The 23599-nt window shown below is 40.2% G+C and overlaps 1 protein-coding gene across 3 annotated transcripts in view; it reads left to right on the forward strand.

Annotated features, from left to right (window-relative positions):
- The first annotated feature begins 2070 nt into the window (after window positions 1-2070).
- LOC117937024 (disintegrin and metalloproteinase domain-containing protein 12-like) overlaps window positions 2071-23599 on the forward strand; it is a 68522-nt gene continuing 46993 nt past the window's right edge. The window contains exons 1-4 of one of the 3 annotated variants that reach the window (XM_034860647.1): window positions 2462-2591; window positions 3005-3111; window positions 12654-12775; window positions 15462-15535. In XM_034860647.1, the coding sequence (XP_034716538.1) occupies window positions 15486-15535 (50 nt within the window). In that variant the 5' untranslated portion in view covers window positions 2462-2591; window positions 3005-3111; window positions 12654-12775; window positions 15462-15485. Of the gene's footprint in view, window positions 2610-3004; window positions 3112-12653; window positions 12776-15461; window positions 15536-23599 lie in introns of all 3 variants that reach the window. The other 2 variants (XM_034860645.1, XM_034860646.1) reach the window with 2 other exon arrangements.

A 23599-nucleotide genomic window follows, 5' to 3' on the forward strand; every position in this document is an offset into this window, starting at 1 on the left:
ATTTGTTTGTGAGACAGCAGAGCAGACACCTTTCATATTCCTAATTGTTATTTTACTCATTAGCCTTTAAAGTCAGAGTTCTTCCATAGTCCAGCGGTTTCATCTATCTGAATTTGCACCGATGTCTTGGTTTATGTAAACCTTGTATTAATGTCACGTCAGTGCCTATGCATGTGTGGGTGTCTTTTGACAATAGGAGATCATAAATTACAGCACTAATGGCTCATGATTGTTTCTGTCGTTTTTAAATTAGTAATTTTAGACTTGAAAGTAGAACACAACTATGACTGCTGGTAAAAGAAGGTTGTCCATAAATGTATGTAGTGTGTGTGTACATAGAATGATTCACTATGCAGTGTAATTCTTTAAACTTCAATTTTATTTAGTATTTGAAATTATTAGATGTATGTCATATTTGAGTTGTGTTTACATTTTTTTTCTTCAAAATGTGACTGTAAAATGTTTGTCTCTAAGCACTGGTGAAAAGTTTTTTTTTTCCTACAAACTGCATCAACATAACAACAGGTTAGAGGAGGTTAGATAAAGTAAGGTCCATAAAGTTAGGATTTATTATTGTGTATTATCTGTCCTTGCACACTAACAAAAAGTCCCATTTTACTGTCTGCTCCCTGCACCTTATCTTTCTTCAAGCATTCTGGCTCTTAAAAAAAGCAAAAAAATGAGCTTTGTAACATCCTGGCTGAATGTTGAGTCCCAGTGAAATCTGCATGCAGAGAAAAAATCTGCGGTAGACTTTTATTTCCATTCATATTTCATCCTCAAAGAGGAGTTTTGAGAAATTGAGGTTTCTGAGCATCATGTCACTAGGCTGCACCCTATAGTTCCTATTTCATACGGTGTGGGGCAATGATTGGATATGCTCTTGTGACTATACCTTAAGTGTTCATGCTGGAAACACACTTTCATATTCTACTGTTGGGAGAGAAAAAAGCTTTTAGGAACCCAGAATGGCTCCAGGTCTGTTGACACCTGCCTGTGGTCTGCCTGCATTCCCTTCTAAAGTGGGTGCCCATGTGGTGCAATGCAGGGTGCACACTCTGAAGAGCATAATTGAGCTGTGTTTAAATGGGCTATGTATAGAAATTATTTAATGCATGGTGCCTTGATAACAAGTTGAGTAGCTTGTTGTTAATGTCATGAACAATTTCTGGTGAAGCAAGAGTCAACATTACACTGGATTTACAAGACTGCATTTTTTTTCCTCCCATAATGCTGCTTTTAGCTCACTCTGACTTAATTACAACACATACATAGCAAAATCGGTGAGTGAGGGCTGTGTAGGCTATATTATTCGAATTTACGCTCACTGCGTGGGCTTTCACAGTAATCATGAGCCCATTGAACCGTTGGGTCAAGTTGAGCAATGGATACCAAGAAAGAGGCCGGAAATCAAGTAGTTTTAATTCAAATTAAAATGCTAAATTCACGCTCCATGTCAGGCAGCTTCCAAGCCGGGTCATGTGTTCAACCCAACTTCTGTAAAGGCTATGCAGAAATCGTATCTGTAATTTGACAAAATAATCTTGCCTTAATATTGCTTTTTCGGACACCACATTCAATTTATGATCTGCAAGATGGAAATAGCATGTTTTGTTTTGACCAACAGTCCAAAACATTCAACTTGCAGTGATAAATAGGGAAGAAAATGGAAGAAAAGCAACAACTACTGTGTTTTAAGAAAATGTGATCTCTATTTGTTTTCATAAGTTGACCAGAATGAAGTCCACACAGTCCTCAATATTAGCGTTTAACTTCTCACAGTGAAAGCTCAGGGATAAGTACAACTCAATTCAAACTATATAGGTTATTCCTAAAGTCAGGATTGAACTTTTTCCATAATCTCATAAAAAGTACACAGTCATTAAACAGCATTCAAGTTGTTTCATTCTGTGTACGTTACGTTCAGTGTTTGCAGTGGCACGTTGTGCTTTATTATTTTAATTGGTGTTTTTATTTTGAAAGCTGGGACCGGAAGTTGCACTTTATTTGTTTACGGTAGCTTGTGCTGCTCGTTAACAAGGGGCGCTGGAGGTGGCTTTAGGACCCTGCGGGGCGTTGTGTGGAAGCACATGGTCCCCACTCATAAGACAACACTCCTCGCCAGTAATTACCCTGGAATTGATACATTCCAGTGGGAGACAGCAGCGGCTTGTGCACGTGTTAACGTTTTCACCGCTTGCTCTTCATTTCTGTGACATATCTCAATTTTGCGCGAGGCAGCTTTGGAATTGAACGTCTGTGAATGGGGAAAGTGCACGGAGTTGAATCAGCTGTCCTCGGGATTTCCTATGGCACCACTCGGCTATTGATCATATTTCAGGAAGTCATTTAAATTTTTTATTTTTGGGGTGGAGGGGGTGGGGGTGGGGGGGATTCTCCTGCACATCAGCTGTTGTTGGATTGTATGATGGTTGCGCTACAGTGAAACAGTTGGCCAGTCCCGTCCACGCTTCAGCCGGGCATCATGAACCTCGGGAGCCGGAGTCTGAACTTTATCATTTTGACAACACTTCAGGCTTTAGCAGTCTCTGTCTCGGTTCATGACAGTGGGCTCTCCAGATCTGTTGAAGGTAAGAGGCGAAGAAGAAGTAAAGATGTAGCTTATTTTGATCTTTGATATTATAATAATAATAATAATAATAATAATAATACGCAAAATTTGATTGTTTGCTTAATGTATTCATTTACTTGCTGAATACCAAGTTTTGACTTTTCACCTGAAGACATGAAGAAAAACGTGTAGCCGACATTGAAATGAACTTGTCTGCATCATTGTGCATTGTGTCTGTTGTTCCTATTGTAGTCTAGCCTACTATATCTAATTCGTCAGTCATGTCGGCCTTTGGCTGTTTTGGGTATATCAGGATTTATGAAAACCTTACAACAGACATACAGATCTGTAAAACATGTTTGGCCAGAATAAAACCTCTCCAGTGTAAACAAACTTTCTAAATGCATGGCTTTCTCTCATTCTCTCCAATAGATCTCTGTGTGAAAAGCAGAACCTAAAAATTTAACTTGAAGTCCATCCAGCGTGCACCTCAGAGGAGAGGATACGCTGTATAATTGATGATGCTGAAACTCCCTTTGGTAATCATTGGTCGCACTTGAGGCATTTTTCTGGTGCTTCAAGCAAACTTTAGTTTTCAAGGCACTTCAAACATACTTTCAATATGTTCAATTATGGATGAATTTAGTGGCATGCATAAAATGAAAGTCACATTGTTGGTTTGGATTTAAAAAGTAACGTAGCTTTTTAGAAACCTGTAAATTGTACTGTTTATTATGTTTATGATATCCCAGTAACACGTGAATAATAGCTGCTTGAGATCTCTGGGGAAAGGTTTTCATGTGACGTCAGAGTGTGTTTTTAGGCAATGCTTGTGTGTTTGTCTCACACTGTGATTGCAACCCTTTGGGCTGGGGGCTCATGACGTCTCCGTCACCAGTGACCCAGGCCCTGTAGGTGAGATTCAACAAGTCAAGGACACAGTATATGTGCAGCAGTGGTGAGTGGAGGATTTGCACTCGAGTGGTTGCGCCTGCAGAAAACTTTTACATCTAAACCGTACAGCCTATGATCTGAACACACTGCCAGTCACGACGCTCACTGTAGAATCATGGGAATTAATTAGGCTACCACAGCAAGGCCAAATGTTTAAAAATTGAATCATTAACAGTTCGTCGCCGTCAGAAGTCGGCCTTGATGGGTTCATTCTCATGGGTTCGGTGTTCACTGGGAAAGTCTGAGCCAAGCTGTATCAGTAGATTACTTACCTGCTTGTGGGTAATTGGAGCTGATTGAAAAAAATGTGTAGAGGGAGCCGTGTGAACAAGTGCTTAGGAGATAGGGTTACGTGTAAAGAATCAAATGGTGTGAAACTCAGGGTGGTGCCTGACTTTGTGCAACGGATGAAACCATCAGCCGATGTTTAATCAGCAGCAACAATTCTTGATAATCCATTAATCATTTAGGTCATTTATTCAAATCAAATGTGAGGATTTGCTGAACCTGAACATATGTTGGACTGTCTGTGGACAAAACAAGCAGTAAAGATGTTTCACAGGGCTTTTGGCACTTGCGAGAGGAATCTTTCATATTTTTTGGACCACGTCTAGACAAAATGATTGTTCGATTAATCAAAATAATGATTTGCAGCTTTCTGAATGTTAAATCATGAAAAGAGGGAATCATTAGTGCTTCCTTTTATAAATCTCTATTCTGTCTCCAGACTGTGCAGACTTTAGTCTTTGCTGTCAGAAATTCCAGGCTGCTCAGAAAAGATGGAGCAGTTCAGCTCCTTGCAATGTCATGTTTAGATACATATTTCATGACACCACCCCTTGAGCTTTCTTGTCGGTTTTCCTCTCCCTATTTGTCTTGTGCATGTTTCCGTTTTTAGTCCTGAACCATTTGTGACTTATTTTCTCCAATGGTTGACACACTTAGTGTCAGGCAGTATTTAGTAGCCAGCTGTACTGCTTCAACCAACATGACTCCGTCTGCCTCGAGCGCTGCATGCAGCTTGCGTGCTGCACCCTCAGACAAATGAAAGTTAAGCTGAGAATATATTTTTGGACTGTAGTTCTCCCCCAGAGAGACAGTTTGGCCATAACATGACCCATCACAAGTCAGAGGTATTTAGGATCTTTTCATTATGAATGGATTCAGATCTTCCAGACGAGTTGTTCAGGATAGTTAAGACCCAAGAGGCCGGTAAGAAGAATTGGCTGATGTGTGCTAGTGCAGTAAGACAGTTTGATCGGCCAGTTGCTGTTCCACAGTGGGGATGTTTACATAGGGGGGATAGCTGGACTGTGCCTATGTGGCCTTACCCCACATGTGTTGCATTCATTTCTTCGAAACTGCTTTGGACTTATTTGACCCCCCCCCCCCCCCCCCCCCCCCCCCCCTACAAAATCTTAACACAAGCTGAAACCTGATGCTGGTTCTGCACTTTCTCATTGGACTTTCACACCCAGTCAGGTCAGAGTTGAGCTCAGCACAGTTCTCCCTGAGCGTCTTCTCTCCCTTCTGGTCAGAGGAACCAGTTGGCTCAGATATCTGTTGTCAGTGGCAAATCTATCTGGGTTAGTTCAAGTTCCACCCCATCAGTGTTAAAAAAAGAACAAAAATAAGCCTGTTCTGGTCAGTTCTTTTGTTCTGTTTTGCAGCACTTTTAGGCGTAACATAATGAATGACATACTGGATGCATTATATAATGTCAGATGGCTCTTTCTCTGACCACAAAAACTGTAACACCTGCATAGCCTTTATATTAGCTGTTCCAGGGTTTTGCTATGCTTCTTCACTGGGAAGAAAGGCAAAGAAATTGCATGTGTTTGTCACATACAATCGGCAGTACAATGTACATAATGTAACTTGCATTACATCTTAAGCATCAGGAACCGTGGACAGCCCCATAGCAGCGACCCGGGAGGACGTGAAAAACGGCTAATTTAAAAACAAAGTGTTGTCAAATTGAGCCTTTTTTTCAAATGAAATCAGACAAAACTACCTTATCACTGTTTACATATTTGTAAAAACCCACAGAAAGACAGAGTGGCCAATGGCGTTGATTCATTAAAAAAAAAAAAATTGAATTGATGAAATAGGGAGATACAAGGTTTCTGCTTGACAGCGATGTTTTGCTGAATTACAAGTATATTGGTTTACATTGTCATAATGTTCCAGTTGACCTTTCAGTGATTAGAGCTCACAGAGTTTTAAGTCTATTTTTAATAGTTACCCGCTGTCACCTCTTTGATTGGGATTAAATATGGTGACTATCCAGGCAGTTTGAGCAGATATCACCTAGTGTCACATGTTTTTAATTAACCGGAAATTGTACAGTTTTCCTATGCTAATTATTTTTGCAAGTTTGCAACTTGAAAATTACATTAGCATTTACCTTTTTTTTTAGAGTCAGGCCAGAGCAGAGAATAGGAATCAAAACAGGCGTTGGTTGCCATTCCGGATTAACATACTGTACTGCATTGCAGGTGCAAAGGGAAACGTTCCCCTGTTTGATCAGATTCCATATGAACATCCTGTCTTCCCCTGAGAATTGAAACACAGAATTTTATGTCTTAGATCTAGGTCATCCATCTTCCAGCCTGGCATGCAGCGATTGCCCAGATTTCACCTCCCCACTCTTCAATGAGAAGGGACATGCAGGAACAAGACAGGTCACCTCGGTAGGAGTCTTACAATTTGGCCCAAAGAAGACTCTGCTGAAGCAAATTACTTTGTCTGCGTCTGAGTTATGTTCCACATGGGGGACTTGTGATGTAATTTTAAGTGAAGCAGAGCAGGAAGCAAATTGAATAGCTACATTATAGATGAAAGTTTCAAGTAGAACCTTGACCAGTCAGTTCAGGTCGGTTGAGGTTTACTCCCAGTAAAACGTCAGTAAGCGATTAATATTATAAGATCCAGAGCTCCAGCTGATGTCTGAAAATTGCTTTTGTTTGACCAGCAGTCCCACAAATAAACATAATCAATTTAAAAAGTACATAAATTTAGCTTGCTGAATAACTTGAATGAACGAAGGTGAACTAATCAATTAATCGGCTAACTGCGTTAAAGCGATTTTCAGTTTCATCATACACTGATATCTGTCTTTGTTGTTGTAATCCTATGAGACTTGATTTATGAGTCTCCGCTGAGGTAATGAGATTGCTGCCACCGCATTCTGTATAATGAATTGAGGATCTACTGTATGATACAGCAGCTTCCCCCACCCCCACACTCTCTCTTTCTGTCTTTTTGCTGTGCCTTGAGGTTTCTGCTCCTGAAGCTCACCGACTCTGACCTTTGTTGCTAAGGTTCCATGCCAGGCGGCAAGCACAGCTCTCGCAGCAGGGAAAGCGTAACAGTGCCATCAGCCGGGGGCGCAACTTCACCGGTTCTCGGACAACATTAACCTCCTGCTGAGCCAAGGAGAATTTTTACTGCAGGACCATCCATTTCCTATAGAGTAATTATGTGCTGAATGTGACATCATGCTAGTGTGACAGGAAATGTGTTCAGTAGAAGTTGGTGGTAGATAGTAGAGTAGGGGTAGAGAGAGAGCACACAAAAGAGCTATTCACCAGTAGAGGGAGCCCACTGTTAAATGGCCTTATAATGACCCTAAATATGCGCTAAAACAAATCATCCACCTATAAATCCAACCGTTAACAGCTCTCATTGCTGTGACTTTTGACACACTGCTACCTTATTAGATTTGATTTAAGGAGACCTTCTCTCCAGTAAGTGCAGATTCTTATTACCATGATGTCACCTACAGGTTTCTAAGTTTCCTGCAACCCTCAGAGTGTTGACATAATGTCCCCCAAATGGGTCACATGTTTACTGTGGAGCAAAGCCAAGATTACCAAGCACTTTTCACCTTTGCTCTGTAATCCGCATGAACCCTGCACTGTGGCTCGAAGAACAAATTACAGGGCGCAAGGTGTAGATAAATCGACCAAGTGATTAGAAGAACACTCCTGCTTCCCAAATATGAAACATCTGCTGCTTTTCTCTGTTTTACATACTTTTTTTAATCATTTATCTTTTCATTTTTACATATATATGTATATATAGTATGTGTATTTACAGTATATGTGTGTATGTACAGTACATATGTACATTATGTGTGTGTGTTTATTTATATATATATATATATATATATATATATATATATATATATATATATCTCTCTCTCAGAGTACTATTTAGGAAAAAAAGCTTATCACAAGTTCCCAGAGCCCTTTTTTTTGTTTCAACAGCTGTCTAAAAAAACACGTTATACCTGTATATCTGTATAAATGCAGCAAGTACTCTAATTTCAGACATTGGAACCAACAAACGAATTTCTATTAAAACATATTTGTGACTGACTAAATCTTTCTGAAATAATAAATTGAAATTTAATATGTTTGCCTTTGGGACTGTTGGTTGATCAAAACAAGCAATTTAAACATGTCTAGGGCTCTTGAAAGATGGGCTTCTTTCACTATGTTTTAACATTTGTTAGACTAAAGGATTCATTAATTAATCAAACAAGGATTATTGGCAAACAAGGATTAAATGTAACCGGCCTAGAGAAGATGATGAAGGAGAGAAAGAGATGAGGCAGTGGGGTTCATTACTTTTGTCTCCAAGGTCATCTATGAAAGACTGCCTGCTTCCTCCCAGTGTGTATAATTATTCATCATTCTATTCCCTATCACCATTCTGTTTGAAGTAGCATAATTTGTCCACTCTGATTGGGGATACATTGAGTCCGTGGTATGCCTGTCAATCCCCTATTATTAAATGAACAACAGCCATGAACATTAACCAAGTTTCCCCCCATGGGGTGATGTCAGAACCAACTTTTGGCTCAGAAACCTTACTGGATTACGTCTCCAATCCACTCAGTTCGCTGATTAAAGACATCCACCAAATCTGGATAAAAATGGCTGTGGAATGTGGATACATGCTCTTGATGGAGAAAAAGTGATCATTTTATTAGATGTGCTTGATCAAGAACACATTTCCATATGGAACCAGGCAAAGAGAGATTTTTTTATCTGGGTCTTTTTTCTTTTTTATTCCTTTTTTTATCTTTGTAGTATCATAGTTCTTGAAACGGGGCAATTTAAACTCATCACTCTGCCCTAATTAATTCCACATGCTCTCAATTCAAGCCCATTTCCTCTGAGAGGTTTGATAAGTAACCAAACAGTGTCCACCCATGTCAAACAATATTGGAATCATCTTAAATGTATCTCCTCTACACTTGTTTTTGTACCATTTAGGGGAATTTGTATGTCAAAGAGGGTAATTCAAGCTGCGAAAGGCATTCATTTTCAATCCGACTGTTTGGGACCAAGCAGTGAGGCGATGAGGAAACAGCAGTTAGTGATTAAAACTTTGTTTTAATTTTCCTCCCAGAAGATGCAAAAGCATTACGAACCAAGACGTTGAGAGATTGACCTATAAAAGATTTCAACACAACATAACAACTAAACAAAGGAACATATGTAGTGGCCTGGCAAAACTGAACAACCCACAATTAACCGCAACTACATACCAAGCAAAACTACCTCAACCCAATTGCTCTTAAAGTGACTGTGGAGTGTGTCTTTGAGGGACTTTCCTGCTGCATCCGCCAAGGGAGCATGTGAGAGCATGTTATACATTTGTGCATGTACGTATAGCCTGTATGGCATCTCACTGAGGACCTGTGCTCATGTGTGGGGGGCACGGCCTCATTGACTGCGACAATAAAAAGAACAGCATGCCATTTGTGTTGAAAAAAGCCTATACTGTTCCGAATACATTATTTCCTGGTTGCCTATCAAGGAGTGAGTTGCAGGTGGTTGCGAATTGCGAGCTCTGGGGTTTAAAAAAGCCGAACAGTTGTTGATTTGTTTTTCTAGAACCTAGTGAGGGGGAAGGAGAAGGGCTGGAGTTGTGAGAGGGCAGTAAGAAAGGGCGTCTTGACATCTGTAAAGATCTGGAGAAGGTCATGTTTTGCCTTGGATCAACAGCTTGTAGTCTTTGGAGAATTAATTGATCTGGGAGCGCTGATAAAAACCAGGAGAAGATTCTCAGGGTAATAACATCAGGACTTGTAAACTACCCCAGCAAGCACTGATTTAGTTTACTAAGCTACACGGCCTGAAAACTCAAATCTTTCTTGTGAGTCACTTGATAATTTTGCCTCTTTGAATCTCTAGGCATCACTTAAATAAAACAGGTAAACATTTATGTTTTATTGATCTGTTCACACCCCACAGACCTATGCAACCAGTGACAATGGGTGACAAGTACGCTTTGTTAAGGGTTCACAAACTAAAAAACCAACCACTGACCAAGACCAAAAGTTCCTTTGTCGGTCAAGCTATAAGTTTATAAGTTTGATGTCTGTGAGCTGTGAGGAGTTCAAACTAAGATGTTCCCTATTCACATTGTTTAATTATGGTAGTGTTTAAGTCTTCTGCCCTATACTGTACGTTTATCATCTAGCGACCCCTTGGGAGAGCCCCCCTCCATAGGTTGGGAACCTCTGATCTGAAAAACGTCTCCATGAAATTTAACAAAATTTAAAGTTCTTTCAACCAGAAAATCATTTAATCCATGTTTTTTTGTGAAAATGCTACACCACTAAACAATTAGCTGTGTATATAGTACATAATATATTTGGTCATTTTACTTAACAACACTGCTAGGGAAAGCCAAATGAATCACTTAATCCAGTCATAGGTCTGTATCACATTTCAGTCACCCACACAAGAACAAACACACACACATTTCCACTTACACAGAGACACACAATCCTCCCACCTAGCATTGACTTTATTGAGGCAATATAAATGGCACAAACTCTCCTTGTGTATGCTGAAGCATAAAGGGAGCTGATCATGGCCAGAATTCTGCTTTATTAAGACCTCTGTTTACGCTCTTCTTTATTGAACATATAAATAAGGCTTTGGGTTCTGGTGCCACTTTTACCGGTCCCTTAATGCTTCTGGTGGCTCTTATAACATTCTAGCTAACAAAAGCCACTTACACACTCCACGCACTGCAGCCTTGCTACGTTCCAACTTTACCGAGTGTCTCTCCCAAGTAATAAGGAAAAAAAGAGAGGCTGCAGACTGTTTCCACCATTTGCCATTTATAAGCTGGAATTAAACCTCATAGCACACCACATTAACAAATTAGGCATTCACTTGTGGACTTTGAACCAAACGCAGTATGGTTGTGAACCTCGTCTTCAAAGTTGATGTGGAGCATGCGACCAAAAAGGCCGTTCCATCTGTGTGTGTTTCCTCATAGATCGGCTAACCACAATGTGGACTTGACCTTTCTCTGTCAAAACCTCTCTCTGTTTTCCCTTCATCTGTTGTGTTTATCCATCCGTGCTTTTCACAGAGGTTGTCATGCGTTCCCTTACTCAGCATGCCCAACTCCCCCAGACGGTGTGGTTTTCTAGGACTAATGAGGCTAGGATGCTTCTCCCGCTGTTGTGTGTGTGTAAGGCCGTCCCCTCCTTTGCCGGAGCCTGCTTCTCATCATCAAACTGGAGTTAGATGAGGACCGCTGAGCTGGTCACCTCTGGGTCTCCGATATCAGCTGGAGCCGCTCCGTGATGAACTCCAGAGTGGTGGTTACCTCAGAGGAGAACCAGAACAAAGCTCAGCTGGGGGGGAGGGAGGGGCAGTTGTGCCTGACCTGGGTTATTAATGCCAGATAATAAGCAGACTCAGCAATTTATCTGGGTGAGTCATGCTTAGAGAGACCGAAGAGATGTGAACTTTGAAGGAAGAACCTTGAATCGGCTGGTAATAATAATCTGTATCCACTTGAGTGTGTTTGTATGTGTTTGAAATGGGATTCGAATTTCCAACTTCAAAACATACTATAAATTATCCTCCGACCACACGCATTACTTCTCGAGTCCAACTGACATCACCCTCTAACTAAATCTGTTTCCCTGCTGTTTGGAAACGCTTGATGGAGCATCAGTGAAAAAAAATTGAATTAAAAAAAGTAAACATTTTGATTTCGAATGTTTGCTCTGAAACAAATGGTGTTAACAACCCCTGCTGTTTTAGTGAGAGACCCAGGCTTTGCAATGGCTTCCCTGCTGTGGGGGGCTGATTACTGCAGGAACCCTGTTAGCAATATCCTCCAGTGGCTCGCTATTTCATTCAGACTCTCCGGCTGTGTGCTCATGATGTACTATTTAGGGCGTTTGCCGCTTCTGTCTCAGTTGTAAGCGATAGTTTTCATGGGGTAGTGGTTGTTTTTCTGCCACTTCATGTGCTGGTGGCACGTTGGTGGACAACAATATTGGATTTAGGAAGGAATATATGCTTAAATGACTGGCAACACAGCATAGTTTGGAGAATTGTAGCCGCTCTGAGGCTCAGCTAACACCCTGTCAGAACACAGAGAGAGGAGATAAAAGTATGCTGGGAACAATGCCCCAAAGCTACGTCTAATCCCTGCAGTGCATCCTGGACACCTGTGTTAGGAGTTATCATAGCAGCAGCAGCTACCCTGGTTCCATGCTCAAAGACTCTCCCTTCCTGAACTATGGAGATTTACTCAGCTTGAGTGGCAGAAGGGATGGTTTCACTACAGGTTTTGGGTTGTCATTGCTTGATGTCTGAGAGCGTTGATTAGTGCTGTTGTATTTGTGTCTCCATTCTGCTGACAGCCCATAAAAAGGAGTTGAACATATGTTCAGTACGGGTGAGGACGTAACAAAGATGGCGTTTTGTTAGCGTAGATAATTATTAGTTATAAAAAACAAAACCATCCAGAGAGCATTGTTTGTGTGGAATGACACAAAAAAGCCATCAAATACAAGTACTGTGATTTTGTTTAGTGACACTTAATATTACAAGGCAGCTGTACTGTCAGGTTGTGTTCTGTAGTTAATGAACACCAGGCCTTTTAATAGTGGGGATGAATTAATTATAGGCATTGTTTGTAGAAAATGCGTTTAGGAAATGTTCCCAATGTTCATGTCCACAAAGTGGGACATGGTCTGGTTATAGAGATGCTGAGAGAATTTAGAATAAAGGAGAAACACTTTGTTTTCTGTGTATTCTCACATGGCATTAATATCTTTTTTTTTTGTTTACAGGAAATGTTTTGAGCGCGACTGTTCAACACAGACCAACAGCAAAGCAGAAACACTATGGGAATACAGTTCCTCTTCAGCTTGTTGGACAAGACTGGAAACCGATCAGCCAGCTCAAATCCCAGGTGAAGAACAGTATAGTTGATTAAATGAAACACTTTTTGGCTTTTGTTATTTTTGGTAATGCTTAATCTTTTAGACTTCCAGTTGTCTATCCTACACTGGCTCTTGACATTACTGAGCTTAGTGTCATGAAATCTGGCATTGATATTTATGGTCCCCTGCAGATGATTCCTAATTATTTAGGTTTGTCTTCGGTCCAGCGCTTCAGGCCACCTGATCATTAGCTGCAACCATTAAGGCCAACATTTCCACCTGTACACCATAAAAAAACTAGAAAAAACTGAAATGTAGAAGGGTGATTTCTCTGCTCCCCACAGGATAAAAACATATTAATTTGAAAATGTTTATCTTTTGCCACCATCAGACCAAAAGGGTTATAATACCGTTAGACAGGATTTTGTAGGGTTATCACAGCAGCGGCAACTATGTTAGCTTTGTTTTGTGAGGATAACAAGGTAAACAGTAGCAATTGACGTTGCTTTAAAATAGTAAACTGTGTTTTTAAGTGTGCTGCATGCAGCCCATAGGGGATAGCAGGGAGTTTGGTCTTTGGTATGAAAATCTTAGCAAAAATATCAAGATATCATGATTTTCACGGTATGACAGTATTACGGTATTGCAATTATAGCTTTAAAATCTATGATTTTAAAATTTCTCGGTAAAAAACAATAACATTTTTTCAATTGAACACAATATAAATATTATTTTGAAACACAATGCACACTGGCAGGGAAAGGGATTTTGAATCTGCACTTTTTGTACTTAAGGATTTCAAAAAACAGCTGAAGTAAAATTTTTACTTCATAAAAATGACATTGAATATAGTCTTGAAATGAACATGGATCTAATGAATAATCTTAGTTTGGTAATTGTTGTTCAAATGGAAAAAAAAACTTGCTTCAACCAAAGCCTTAAAATGCTCATTTTATATTTTTTGGCTTTTCCCTTTCCTTTTATAATGATATTTATCTTTTTGTGTATGTTATAGGTTTGCAAAGTAAAAAAAATGAAAGTCCACCCAAAAGGAACTTACCATCTCCAATAGAAAACACTGTTCACAAACAGCTCTATTGTAGTCCAGCCTTTTCTTCAGTGACAAACCTGCGTCACCTTGTAACACGTTGAAATGCTCGCCTCGCTGCTAGCATGGCACTCCCTCATGCTCTGCAACTGACAAGCAGTAGTCCCTACCTAGGTATTGCACATGTGCAACTCCCAATATAGATTATACAGAAGTGAGAGGCCTCACTCTGTAGCTAATACAGAGAGCTCAACACAAAGGGTGAAAAGAGGAGCTGCAGCAATGTGCAGTATAACAACAATTTAGTGTATTTTGAAAATGAGAACACATAAACCTATTCTGGTACAACCTCTAAATACAATTAAAAAAATAAGCATAATATGAGCATTTTAATGCAATGAATCCTACTCACATGGCAGAACCGAGAGTCAGCTAAGTTAAAGGGTGCAGGGTGCCAGAGACAGCAGTCATTGCCTCTCTATGTTCATCTTAGAAAGGACAAAAACGCTACACAACACACAACACAATCCTGCTGGAACATTAACTAAAATGTTTGAAATCTGGAATTGTTTGCTCTGTTTGGTGTTATAATCCCAAACTTTACAAAAAGAAAAAACACAGCTTGAGTTTCCAGGTTGTGTTATTGAGTCAATTCATTAGTGAATTAATTTGTTCTGGCTAAACCAAACAGACACGGTGCCACAAGGTTTCTGTGGGATATTATTACCTGAAAAACAAAACAAAACAAATCAGATCAGAAGGCTCATGATGAAAAGTGAATTTAAGTTATCATTTTAATTGATCTCTTCCTTAAGTAAAAAGACCAAACATTCAATATGGTTTCCCTGAAGTTAGAAATGGCAACTTTCATAAAGATGCAGTGTGAGGGAGGTCAAAACATCAGAAAATATCAGGAAGTTTAGTCCTCATGGCTTGTGTAATGATACTGCTTGCTTCCATATCATCTTATGATCCACTAGACATTCTTCTCCACAGGGGGTGATGGATGATTTAACCCAGATCAGCGCTCTTGGCCACAGTTGACCCAGATTGAACTACGTGTTTGAAATTTTTGTTGTGTGTGTGTGGTTGCCAAGCGATGGAGAATGTGAGACAGAGGATTTTTCTGTGCGTTTCTGTGCCTGAGTGAGAGCGCAGCACACAAGAGAAGAGAGGTGTATGTGTTGACATGCGTGTGTACTAGCATGTGCAGCAAGACTGACAGAAGTGATCTACGACTTGGTGTCACTTCATCTGATTCTAACAGAGACACATGGTCTATCAGTGTTGTAACTCAGGGATGCCACAACTCGTGGCTTTCTGCAGGATTAATGTCAAATGGAATAGAAACAAAAAGCTAATCCTCTCAGCTCTTGTTCTAAGATACAAAGTCGCTTCATAAGGATTTCCGACCACTCGATTGAAAACAGCATTCTCGTGTTTTTTAATCACAGCGCTGGGTGGCTCAGTCAGAGTTTCAACAGGAGTGTAATTAAGCTTTTTAAGAACTTTTTTATTTTATTTTATTGCCACACATGGCACCCATTTCAGTTTTGAAAAATGCTATCTACCAGAGAACCAGAGCCATCTTTCCTCAATCAAAATGATTCCTGCTTGTCTCCATAACCAATCTTTCTCATCCCCTCTCCTGTCTCTGTTCTCTTCAGCGTCACCCTGCATCACTAAAGCTCATGATTGAAGCGGAAGGTGAGCAGCTGCTCTTGGCTCTGGAGAAAAACGAGTAAGTGTTCCCTCCATTCATACTTGGCCTTTGCTCGGAACGTAGTGCTTTCTGCAGTGCAAATGGGTGACATATGCGCTGCCCAGGGGCCAAAAAAGGGGCTGTAGCCAAGTTGTGTGTCACACATAACAGCCAGGCAAAGGGAAGGAGGACATCTTTCTGTCTTGCTCCGCTAGTGCTGGCATGGCAGTGCTCTCCGCGCTTTAGTCTTTTCGTGTGCTGAAACAAAGACATGAAAGACAAGAATTCCTGAATACATCAGCCAGACATTGATTTAAACCGACATCCTCCTCCTTCTTCCCCCCTATCTTTTCATTTGATCTATTGGCATAACACAGGGGGAAAGGAGGCTTTGTTTGAACACACCACACACTCCTTGCTCTGTATATTAAGATACTGTCAACACAGTGTCAGTCAAGAGACTGGCAAGGAGGGGGAACATCATTTGATAGATTAGATTATCTGTATAGGCACAGTTTGACGAAGCTCTGAATCTGTTTGGAGAAATATTTGTCATCTTTGAATTTTTACACCAGGGCTGACTGAATGTGGCCTTGGTCTCGGACAACCTCTGAGTCAAATGTGTTGCTGAGCCGAATTGGATGTGATTGATGGAGCAATATGTTTTCCAACCAGCTCTGCTGCCACACATGAGCAACCAGGAACAAGAAGAGCTGTCTGTGTGACAGAGCGGAAAAAGAGAGAGAGAACGGACGGGTTGTCATGTCAGAGTCAGCCATGAATCTCACTTGTTTTCCAGACTTAATATATGTAAATTCCACCTGCAGACTGTGGGACAAAGCTTTCAACACCAGCGACCGCAAATTTATGGCTTACCTACTTTGAAAATATTTTGATGGGAAATCACACTCAGGCTTTCCATCGAATAACATTCCTGCTTAGCATAGGTGGGGATTTTGCAAAGCTGACTTGCAGATTGTCAAAATTTCACCAGCCCCATTTATAGTACAGTAAAAACATTTCATGTCAAAATGGGAACCAAACTTTTCCCTTGTGATCAGCTACAGTAGAAAAACACCTTACATTCCCATGCATGGCCCACACAATCCCCCTCCAGCATGGCTGTCATTGTTGTCCAATTGCATTAAATGTAAAGTTCACAGTTGCGCTCAAACCCCGGGCCAAAAGGAACAAACAGAAACGATGGAGAGGTGCAAACCAGATCTTTCTCTTTGAGCTTGTGCATGATGGAAAGACTTTGCTCAAACAAGCCTCTGTGCATTCCAAATAGCAATCTGTCAGAATATACTCTCAACACTTAAAGCAAGTCTGGGTAACACGGTTTAATTACTGGCAAGGGCTTTCATCATCTGTGGATTTCCACACACTTCTGTGAAAAGTCAAAATACCTTTTGAAAATCTAAATTGAAGCTACTTCATGCCATGCATGTTTGACAACACAAATCGCAAATAGGATGTGGATTTGTCGAGGATGCGTGTTGTTGAGTGAATTTGCTCTGCGGATCAGGGCAACATAGCCAGAACTGAACCTGCTGTGCTGACATTAAGTGAAGGGCTTTTGTCTGAGGTTGCTGACAGATTGGCTGCATGCCGCTGATGAAATCCAGTTGTTCAAACACAGCCGGCATCAGTAGAGGAGGAAAGAAACGCTGTCCAGCATTAAATGATTTGATTTAAACCCCCGGATTTATTGTTGTTTTCTCAGGTCTTTGTTAATAAATAGCGCTGGCACAGCTGGACGCAGTTATTTATGTTGTATGTAGAAGTGAACACGCTCAATGTGTGTCTGAACTCTGATCACCCCTGCAGTGTAACAGAGTAGTAGAGGTTGCGTGGGGTGCGTAAAAGGTTTATCACAAACGGCTTGAAGAGATTACATCTTTTTGTCTTGTCTATTTGTTGCAAAAGGAAAGTCATCCTTATATAACTCTATGTGTTAAATGGCTTTACTAAAGGCCAAAGACAATTGGAAAAAGACAGTCAAACCACTGAAACACATCTCACATTAGGTTTCTATAATCCGTTGCTTTGGCTTCGTGACTGACCTTCTATGAAAGGTAGATCTTAGACATTTGAAAGTCTTGGGGGGGGGGGGGGGGGGGTTTGAATATTTTTGGGCTTTCTGCCTTTAATTTGACAGACAGCTAGGTGAGAAAGTGGGAAGAGAGGGGGAAGACATGCAGAAAACCGTCAGAGGTCGTTTTCAAACTTTCGACCTCGGCGTTGAGGCACAAACCTCTCAATAGATGTCCGCCTGCTCTACACACCGTTCCAACCGAGTCACAAAAGTCTTGTGTTTGTTTGAGTTGTTTTCTTCTCATGTTTAACCTTTCGTTTGATCCCTGTTGTGACAGTGCTGCCCCAACTAAACTTATTCATAGAAAGCCCAGTCATCAGATTTAGAGAATTAAATTTAAATTATTAAATTAAATTAAATTCGTCAGCAACTACAATGACTTTATACAGTAAACCCATTGTGAAACTTGAGTACTAAGCAGCAAAAATCTGTCAGTTTCATTCATATTCTTACAAAGAATTCAGATATTCTCATCTTTCAAATCATTTGACACCAGTTCCATGCTGAGCTGTCTTACACCATTAGGGGTGGGAATGACCAGACCTCTCCGATACAATATCATCACGATACTTATGCCATGATACGATATTATTGCCATTTTAAACATATTGCAATATTCTGCGATAACTTGCAATTTATAAACTTATTCCTAGCTTCTAATTTTTTCCCAATTTCAATTGATCTCTCCAAAAGGAAACTTTGTCAACATCTTTTCCATCTAAAAATATAAATTTCTGTTTGTTCAAATCAATTCAATTTTATTGCTGCAAAATGGGATTGTCAAGCAGACAAACTGACCAACACATATATAATAAAAGATTGATACTTGACACCTGTGAATCAATACAGTATTTCCACTGAAAACATTGCAATACTATACATTTATGATGAATCAAAGACTATAACATAGACAAATACTCCTAAATCAAGTAGAAAACTATTGACCTAGTACTGTTATTTCACCTCATAGGTTGTGTGTATAGTGACAATATGTCATATTCAACTATGTGGCATCGTCCCAGTGACAATGGCAATGGTCAAAGAAATAAATATGTATGGGTAACATTGTAACTTTTGCCCTGTGCCTATGCTGTTGTGGATGTCTGCTTGTAATAAAGCACTCTTTTTTTATACTCTTATGGTGAGCTGTGAAGTGTCACTGGCACCAATGACATTTAGAAAGCCTGGAACATGGTGAAAACTATTCTTGATCAAACAAAGCTAGTGTGTTTGTGAGCCAATATGGAACATTATTTGGTGTGTCTGCTCCTTGGCGAAAGCAGGAGACATAGGCGTCAGATATTCCTACATTTCCGGACACCCTTTGAAAGCAGCCTTTTGTCGGCATGGAAAGGGCACACGCTGCCTGGAGCAACATGTCAACCCTGTGAACTGGCACTCCAAATGGTGGTTGATAATATGTCTGCCTGAAAGATCAAGGCCCTCTCCATGTGGAAAGGCTGCCGTTTTATGCTCGTGTGTCTTGTTTTATCTTCACATTCAAAAATTGCAAGTACAAATATTAATTATGTTCTGATCGCAGTAGATTATCAACATCAAAAGAATACATTTTAGTGTGACTCAGCAATGACTGATATTTGCACTTATTTGTAAATAAAAAAAATGTGTTTGCGTGAAAAAGGGCATTTATAGATAGAATCATGGACATTCAGACGTGGAGGACATTGTTTTGTTTATCTTCATCAATTGGAGCCTCATGGGAAATAGTCAACAAATTACCTACAAGAAAAGAGCACATGGTCTAGACAGAAATAGTTTAAGCTGCCAGTATTTTATAAACCATGTCTTTTTTTTCATTAGCTAGTAGTCCCTTTTGTGCTTAGAATTAGATAAGCATTAATGCAGGAAAACCAACAGTGAATGAAGCCCTGGAGTGCATGTTAATATTAAAACACTTATTTAATGAGTAGTTTGATTCCAAAGTTCAATGGCAGACTTATACATCCTAAAATTTGGTGTCAGCATGATTACATCAAGGATTAAGGATGAGATCAGTTCTCTGACCATACCACACAAACGTGGCATTTAAAGCTACCTAATTAAACCACAGGCTACTCTTAAAAAACCTGCGGGCATAGTATGCTCCGGCTTTAATGTAGAACATTAATTAACAAAGTTAGTAATGATGATAAAATGCCCCTTCCTTCCGTGTCGGTACTTCTCTCTGCCGCCATCTACTATAGATAACACACTGGGTATGGATAATTACCTTATACGACCCCACTTAAAAAAAAAAAAATCCAAACTATCCTGTTAAGGTCCTTTATTTCATGTTGAAGCGAGACTCTCAAACCTACTGTATGAGAGAAACCCTGAAGCTTGTACATCTACTGTAGACCAGTGGGAACAGTTGTTGAGCTGTGTATGGAAATATTTCTGGCCAAGCTGTTCCAGCTGCTTTACGGCTTTGAATGTGTGGCCTCCAGGCATATCAAGATGAGTCTCAAGCTAAGCAGGCAGCATGCTCTCAATCCGCCGCTTCCCTTTCTAATGAACTGCAGGATCACTGAAAGGAGGCCTGGGGCTCATCAGCTGGGTGGAGGATGTTCTCGGTGGCCTGCACTTGGGGGTTCTCCCTGCTCATCATGTTGTTAAGCTTTAAGCATAAGGGGCCTGGAGGTTTGATTTTTCATCTTTTGGAGCCTGTTGTGCTGCGAGACAAACAGACAGATACATACACTTTAATGTGGCCTTTTCCCTGGACAGAGGACGGGCAAAGGCTATGTTTGCTAAGTGAAAGGCCTGGCTGCAAACATCTACCATCTCTCTGGTGTTTGGAAGAACAATAAAATTCAGTCTGGACAAGATCCAGACACCATTTGTCCCAGTTGCGTGTTGGGTTTTAAGGATGTTATTTAATTCCATGTCTCAGGCTGGACTGATGCTGGTTGGTGACCTGTTGCTTTTCTCAATGAAGACCTCCTTGTGTCTCACTGAAAACATGAGCAGGAAACAGCCTCTCCTGGGGAGCTGGACAAACAGAAGGCTAGAGACGCAACATAAATAAACAACCCTTTCTGGAAAAAAGACATCTCTTGTGACTTCCTTTTGTAGAGTTATTGTTAACTGCTGCTGAGCCACACACAGATTGTTTAAGGTTTGTCAAACTCAATGTGTGACCCATCTGTATGAAATCCTTCCTCCTGTCATCAAGCCAGGAGTGAGACAAGGGGTGTATCAAATACTTCCCTAAGTTTGGGCCTCAGTGCTTACTTTAAACTAAACCGTTTAAAATGTATTTTTTACAGATTTAAATGTCTGTAAAATAACTGCTTGAATACACTATTCTTGACTTTACCCTTGTTCCTTAAAAGTGAATCTTTGTATTGATTGACATGATACTTGACCAATAGAATCACGTTTAGCGGGAGCTAGTGGATTAGTATTTCACTGGAGCGTAAATGACTGGTTGACCCTAAATATTTTCTCTGCCTAGAGTGTTTTGGAGTAATTCAAAATGGCTTTCAGTTTTAGGGATTTCTTACATTCAGATAGAATCAGTTTAAAGAAATGAAGTTGTACACCAATATGACAAAGTCTTAAAACATGCCAACAATGAAAATTACAAGGCATTACAGACTTTTAAATATTAGTTTTAAACTCTCAACACTTATGAACCGTGAATGTGTCCGTGTATCCAATTATCTGATTATTACCTGGATGAGAATCCAAACTTCCTCTTTTTCAAGGACAATTCCACCAAGGAACCTAGGGTACCGAGTCGACCGGTCTCTGGGATATGTTTTCATGCTAATCGAACGTGAACAGTTTGACTGCAAACCGCTAATTAGCTTGTAACACTAGTAGTCAAGGCTCTGCTGAAGTAAAAAGAAATCGCTAACAAGGCTCAAAATAGCACCACACTTCCATGGTAGCATAATGAGGGTCCCTATATGGAAACCAAATTATTGAGAACTTTGTAAGTGAACAGACAGTTTATTAAAAAGATAGTTTATAATAACTGTTCTGTTTGCTTATACAGGCAGGCGCCATCTTGGGAAAACAACGAACGAAGTGCTTGAACCATGTTACTGGTTACTGGTTGCACGGTGTTCGTGGCTGATTTCTTTTTACTTTACAAGTGCCCTGACTACTAGCGTTCAAAGCTAATTAGCGGTTTGCCCTAAAACTGGTCACATTTGATTAGCATGAAAATATATCCCAGAGACCGGTCGACTCTGTACTCATGTCTGATTAACCCCTAGGTTCATTTTGCGCCGAAATTTCCCTTTTTATATCCCATTAAATACTTTGTTCCCATGGTAACCTGCTAGCCCAGCATCCTTACGTGCCATCATTGGAGCAAGAGTAACAACACATGGATAAAGAAGAGCACAGCATGAGAAAAGAGAGATGATAGGAAGATGTTTTTAAGGAAAGGGATGGCATTAAGATAAAACTATTTATTTTACGTCTCCATCCACTAAGGCATTAACGCTGAGATGCTGCTTGTGCTCCTGCTTTTATGCTCCTGTTATCACTGTCAACATAACATCATATTAGAGCCTTGCTCCTGATTATCTGATCTGAAGCCCACATCTCTATCCCGTATCAGTGAGTAATCAGCTTGTCTTCTGACTTATTAGCCAAGCATTCTCATTGTATTAGAGATGCATGGATAGTAAGATAGCGGGCAAACGGGTCATTGGCAGGTGTGTACTGCACTTTACAGTGAAAGTAATTGTGGAGAGGGCACAAATAGCCTAGGACTTTGACCCACTAACCATCATCATGAACTGATATACTACCATTCAACTTAGATGTACTGCATGATTGGACCAATGCTTGTTTATTCTCTCTCTTCTGCAGACAAACATACACTCATCAGCAAAATTCAAACACACACACACACACAAACACACATACAGTACAGAGGTTGAAACCTTACTTCCAGGAAAAGGATGCACTGAGGTTAACTCCAGCTTTTGTACCTTTGTTGTTACCATTGCTGCTGCGAGGCCATGGTACACTGTGATTCATTAGTTTCAAAGACAAGCCTTGGAAATGGGCTCGTCTTTGTCCAGAGACTGTGCCTTTTAACTACTTCCTTCAAAAGGGATTTTTTGGACGAATATTCCCTCTTTTGAATTGCCTTCTTAGAAGCTCCAATTATTTTCAAGCTTAGAGCAGTAATTACTAAGGTGGACTCGCCACTCCATGTTCCCAATTACTTAGGAGGTACTCAGTAAACCTGAAAAACTCTTAGTACGGCCTGTCTCTTCTTGCAGGACAAAGAAGAGTGGGATGCACATGCACATGCACAACATCCTTTTAATGTTCTGTTTTGTGTGATTCTGTATAAATTAGTTTGTTTTATCTCATCCCAACTTAACTTTTAAGCTCACTTTTTAAAGCCCCAAAACAACTCAACCCGCTCACCTGATGTCACTTTCTCTCCGTCTAGCGTTCAATTCTCCCCTTAATTCTTGTGTTATAAATGAAGTAGCACTTTGTAATGTGAGAGAGTTTCTTTTAGAGACTTTCTTTTCCCAGATGTCACTTCCTTGAAATCACATAGAAAAGTTGAAATCCTCAATATTGAATCTGTCCCCAACTGACATACTAAGCTTGGATAATTTGTGTCATATATAGTTTTTTTCAAAGACCATACTAATTAGTCCTAAATTTGCATATATTCCTTCTCTGTCAATGAAAATCCAGAATCCATAACTCTGTATTCTAATTTCAAAAGTTTAACTTCTGGATATAAAATGTCTGAAAAGTCCATTTACAGTGTTACCTCGCGCAGGAGGCTTCATGTTTCCACATCACTCTTGTGTAAGTTTCAAATTGCGCCAGGATTGGCTTCCAAACTATGAGGTCACAAAATCGTACGTACACGCCTTACACACCGATTTAAGGTAAGCCCAGAGTAATGAAAACAGCCTTCTAGTTTAAAAATCTGTACATACATCACTCTGCACAGTGAAGGTCAAACAAGCAAAGTCACAATAATGAGGTGCACTTTAAGTATAAAACGGAAG

Source organism: Etheostoma cragini, chromosome 21, assembly GCF_013103735.1.
Source record: "Etheostoma cragini isolate CJK2018 chromosome 21, CSU_Ecrag_1.0, whole genome shotgun sequence".
Classification (NCBI taxonomy): domain Eukaryota; kingdom Metazoa; phylum Chordata; class Actinopteri; order Perciformes; family Percidae; genus Etheostoma; species Etheostoma cragini.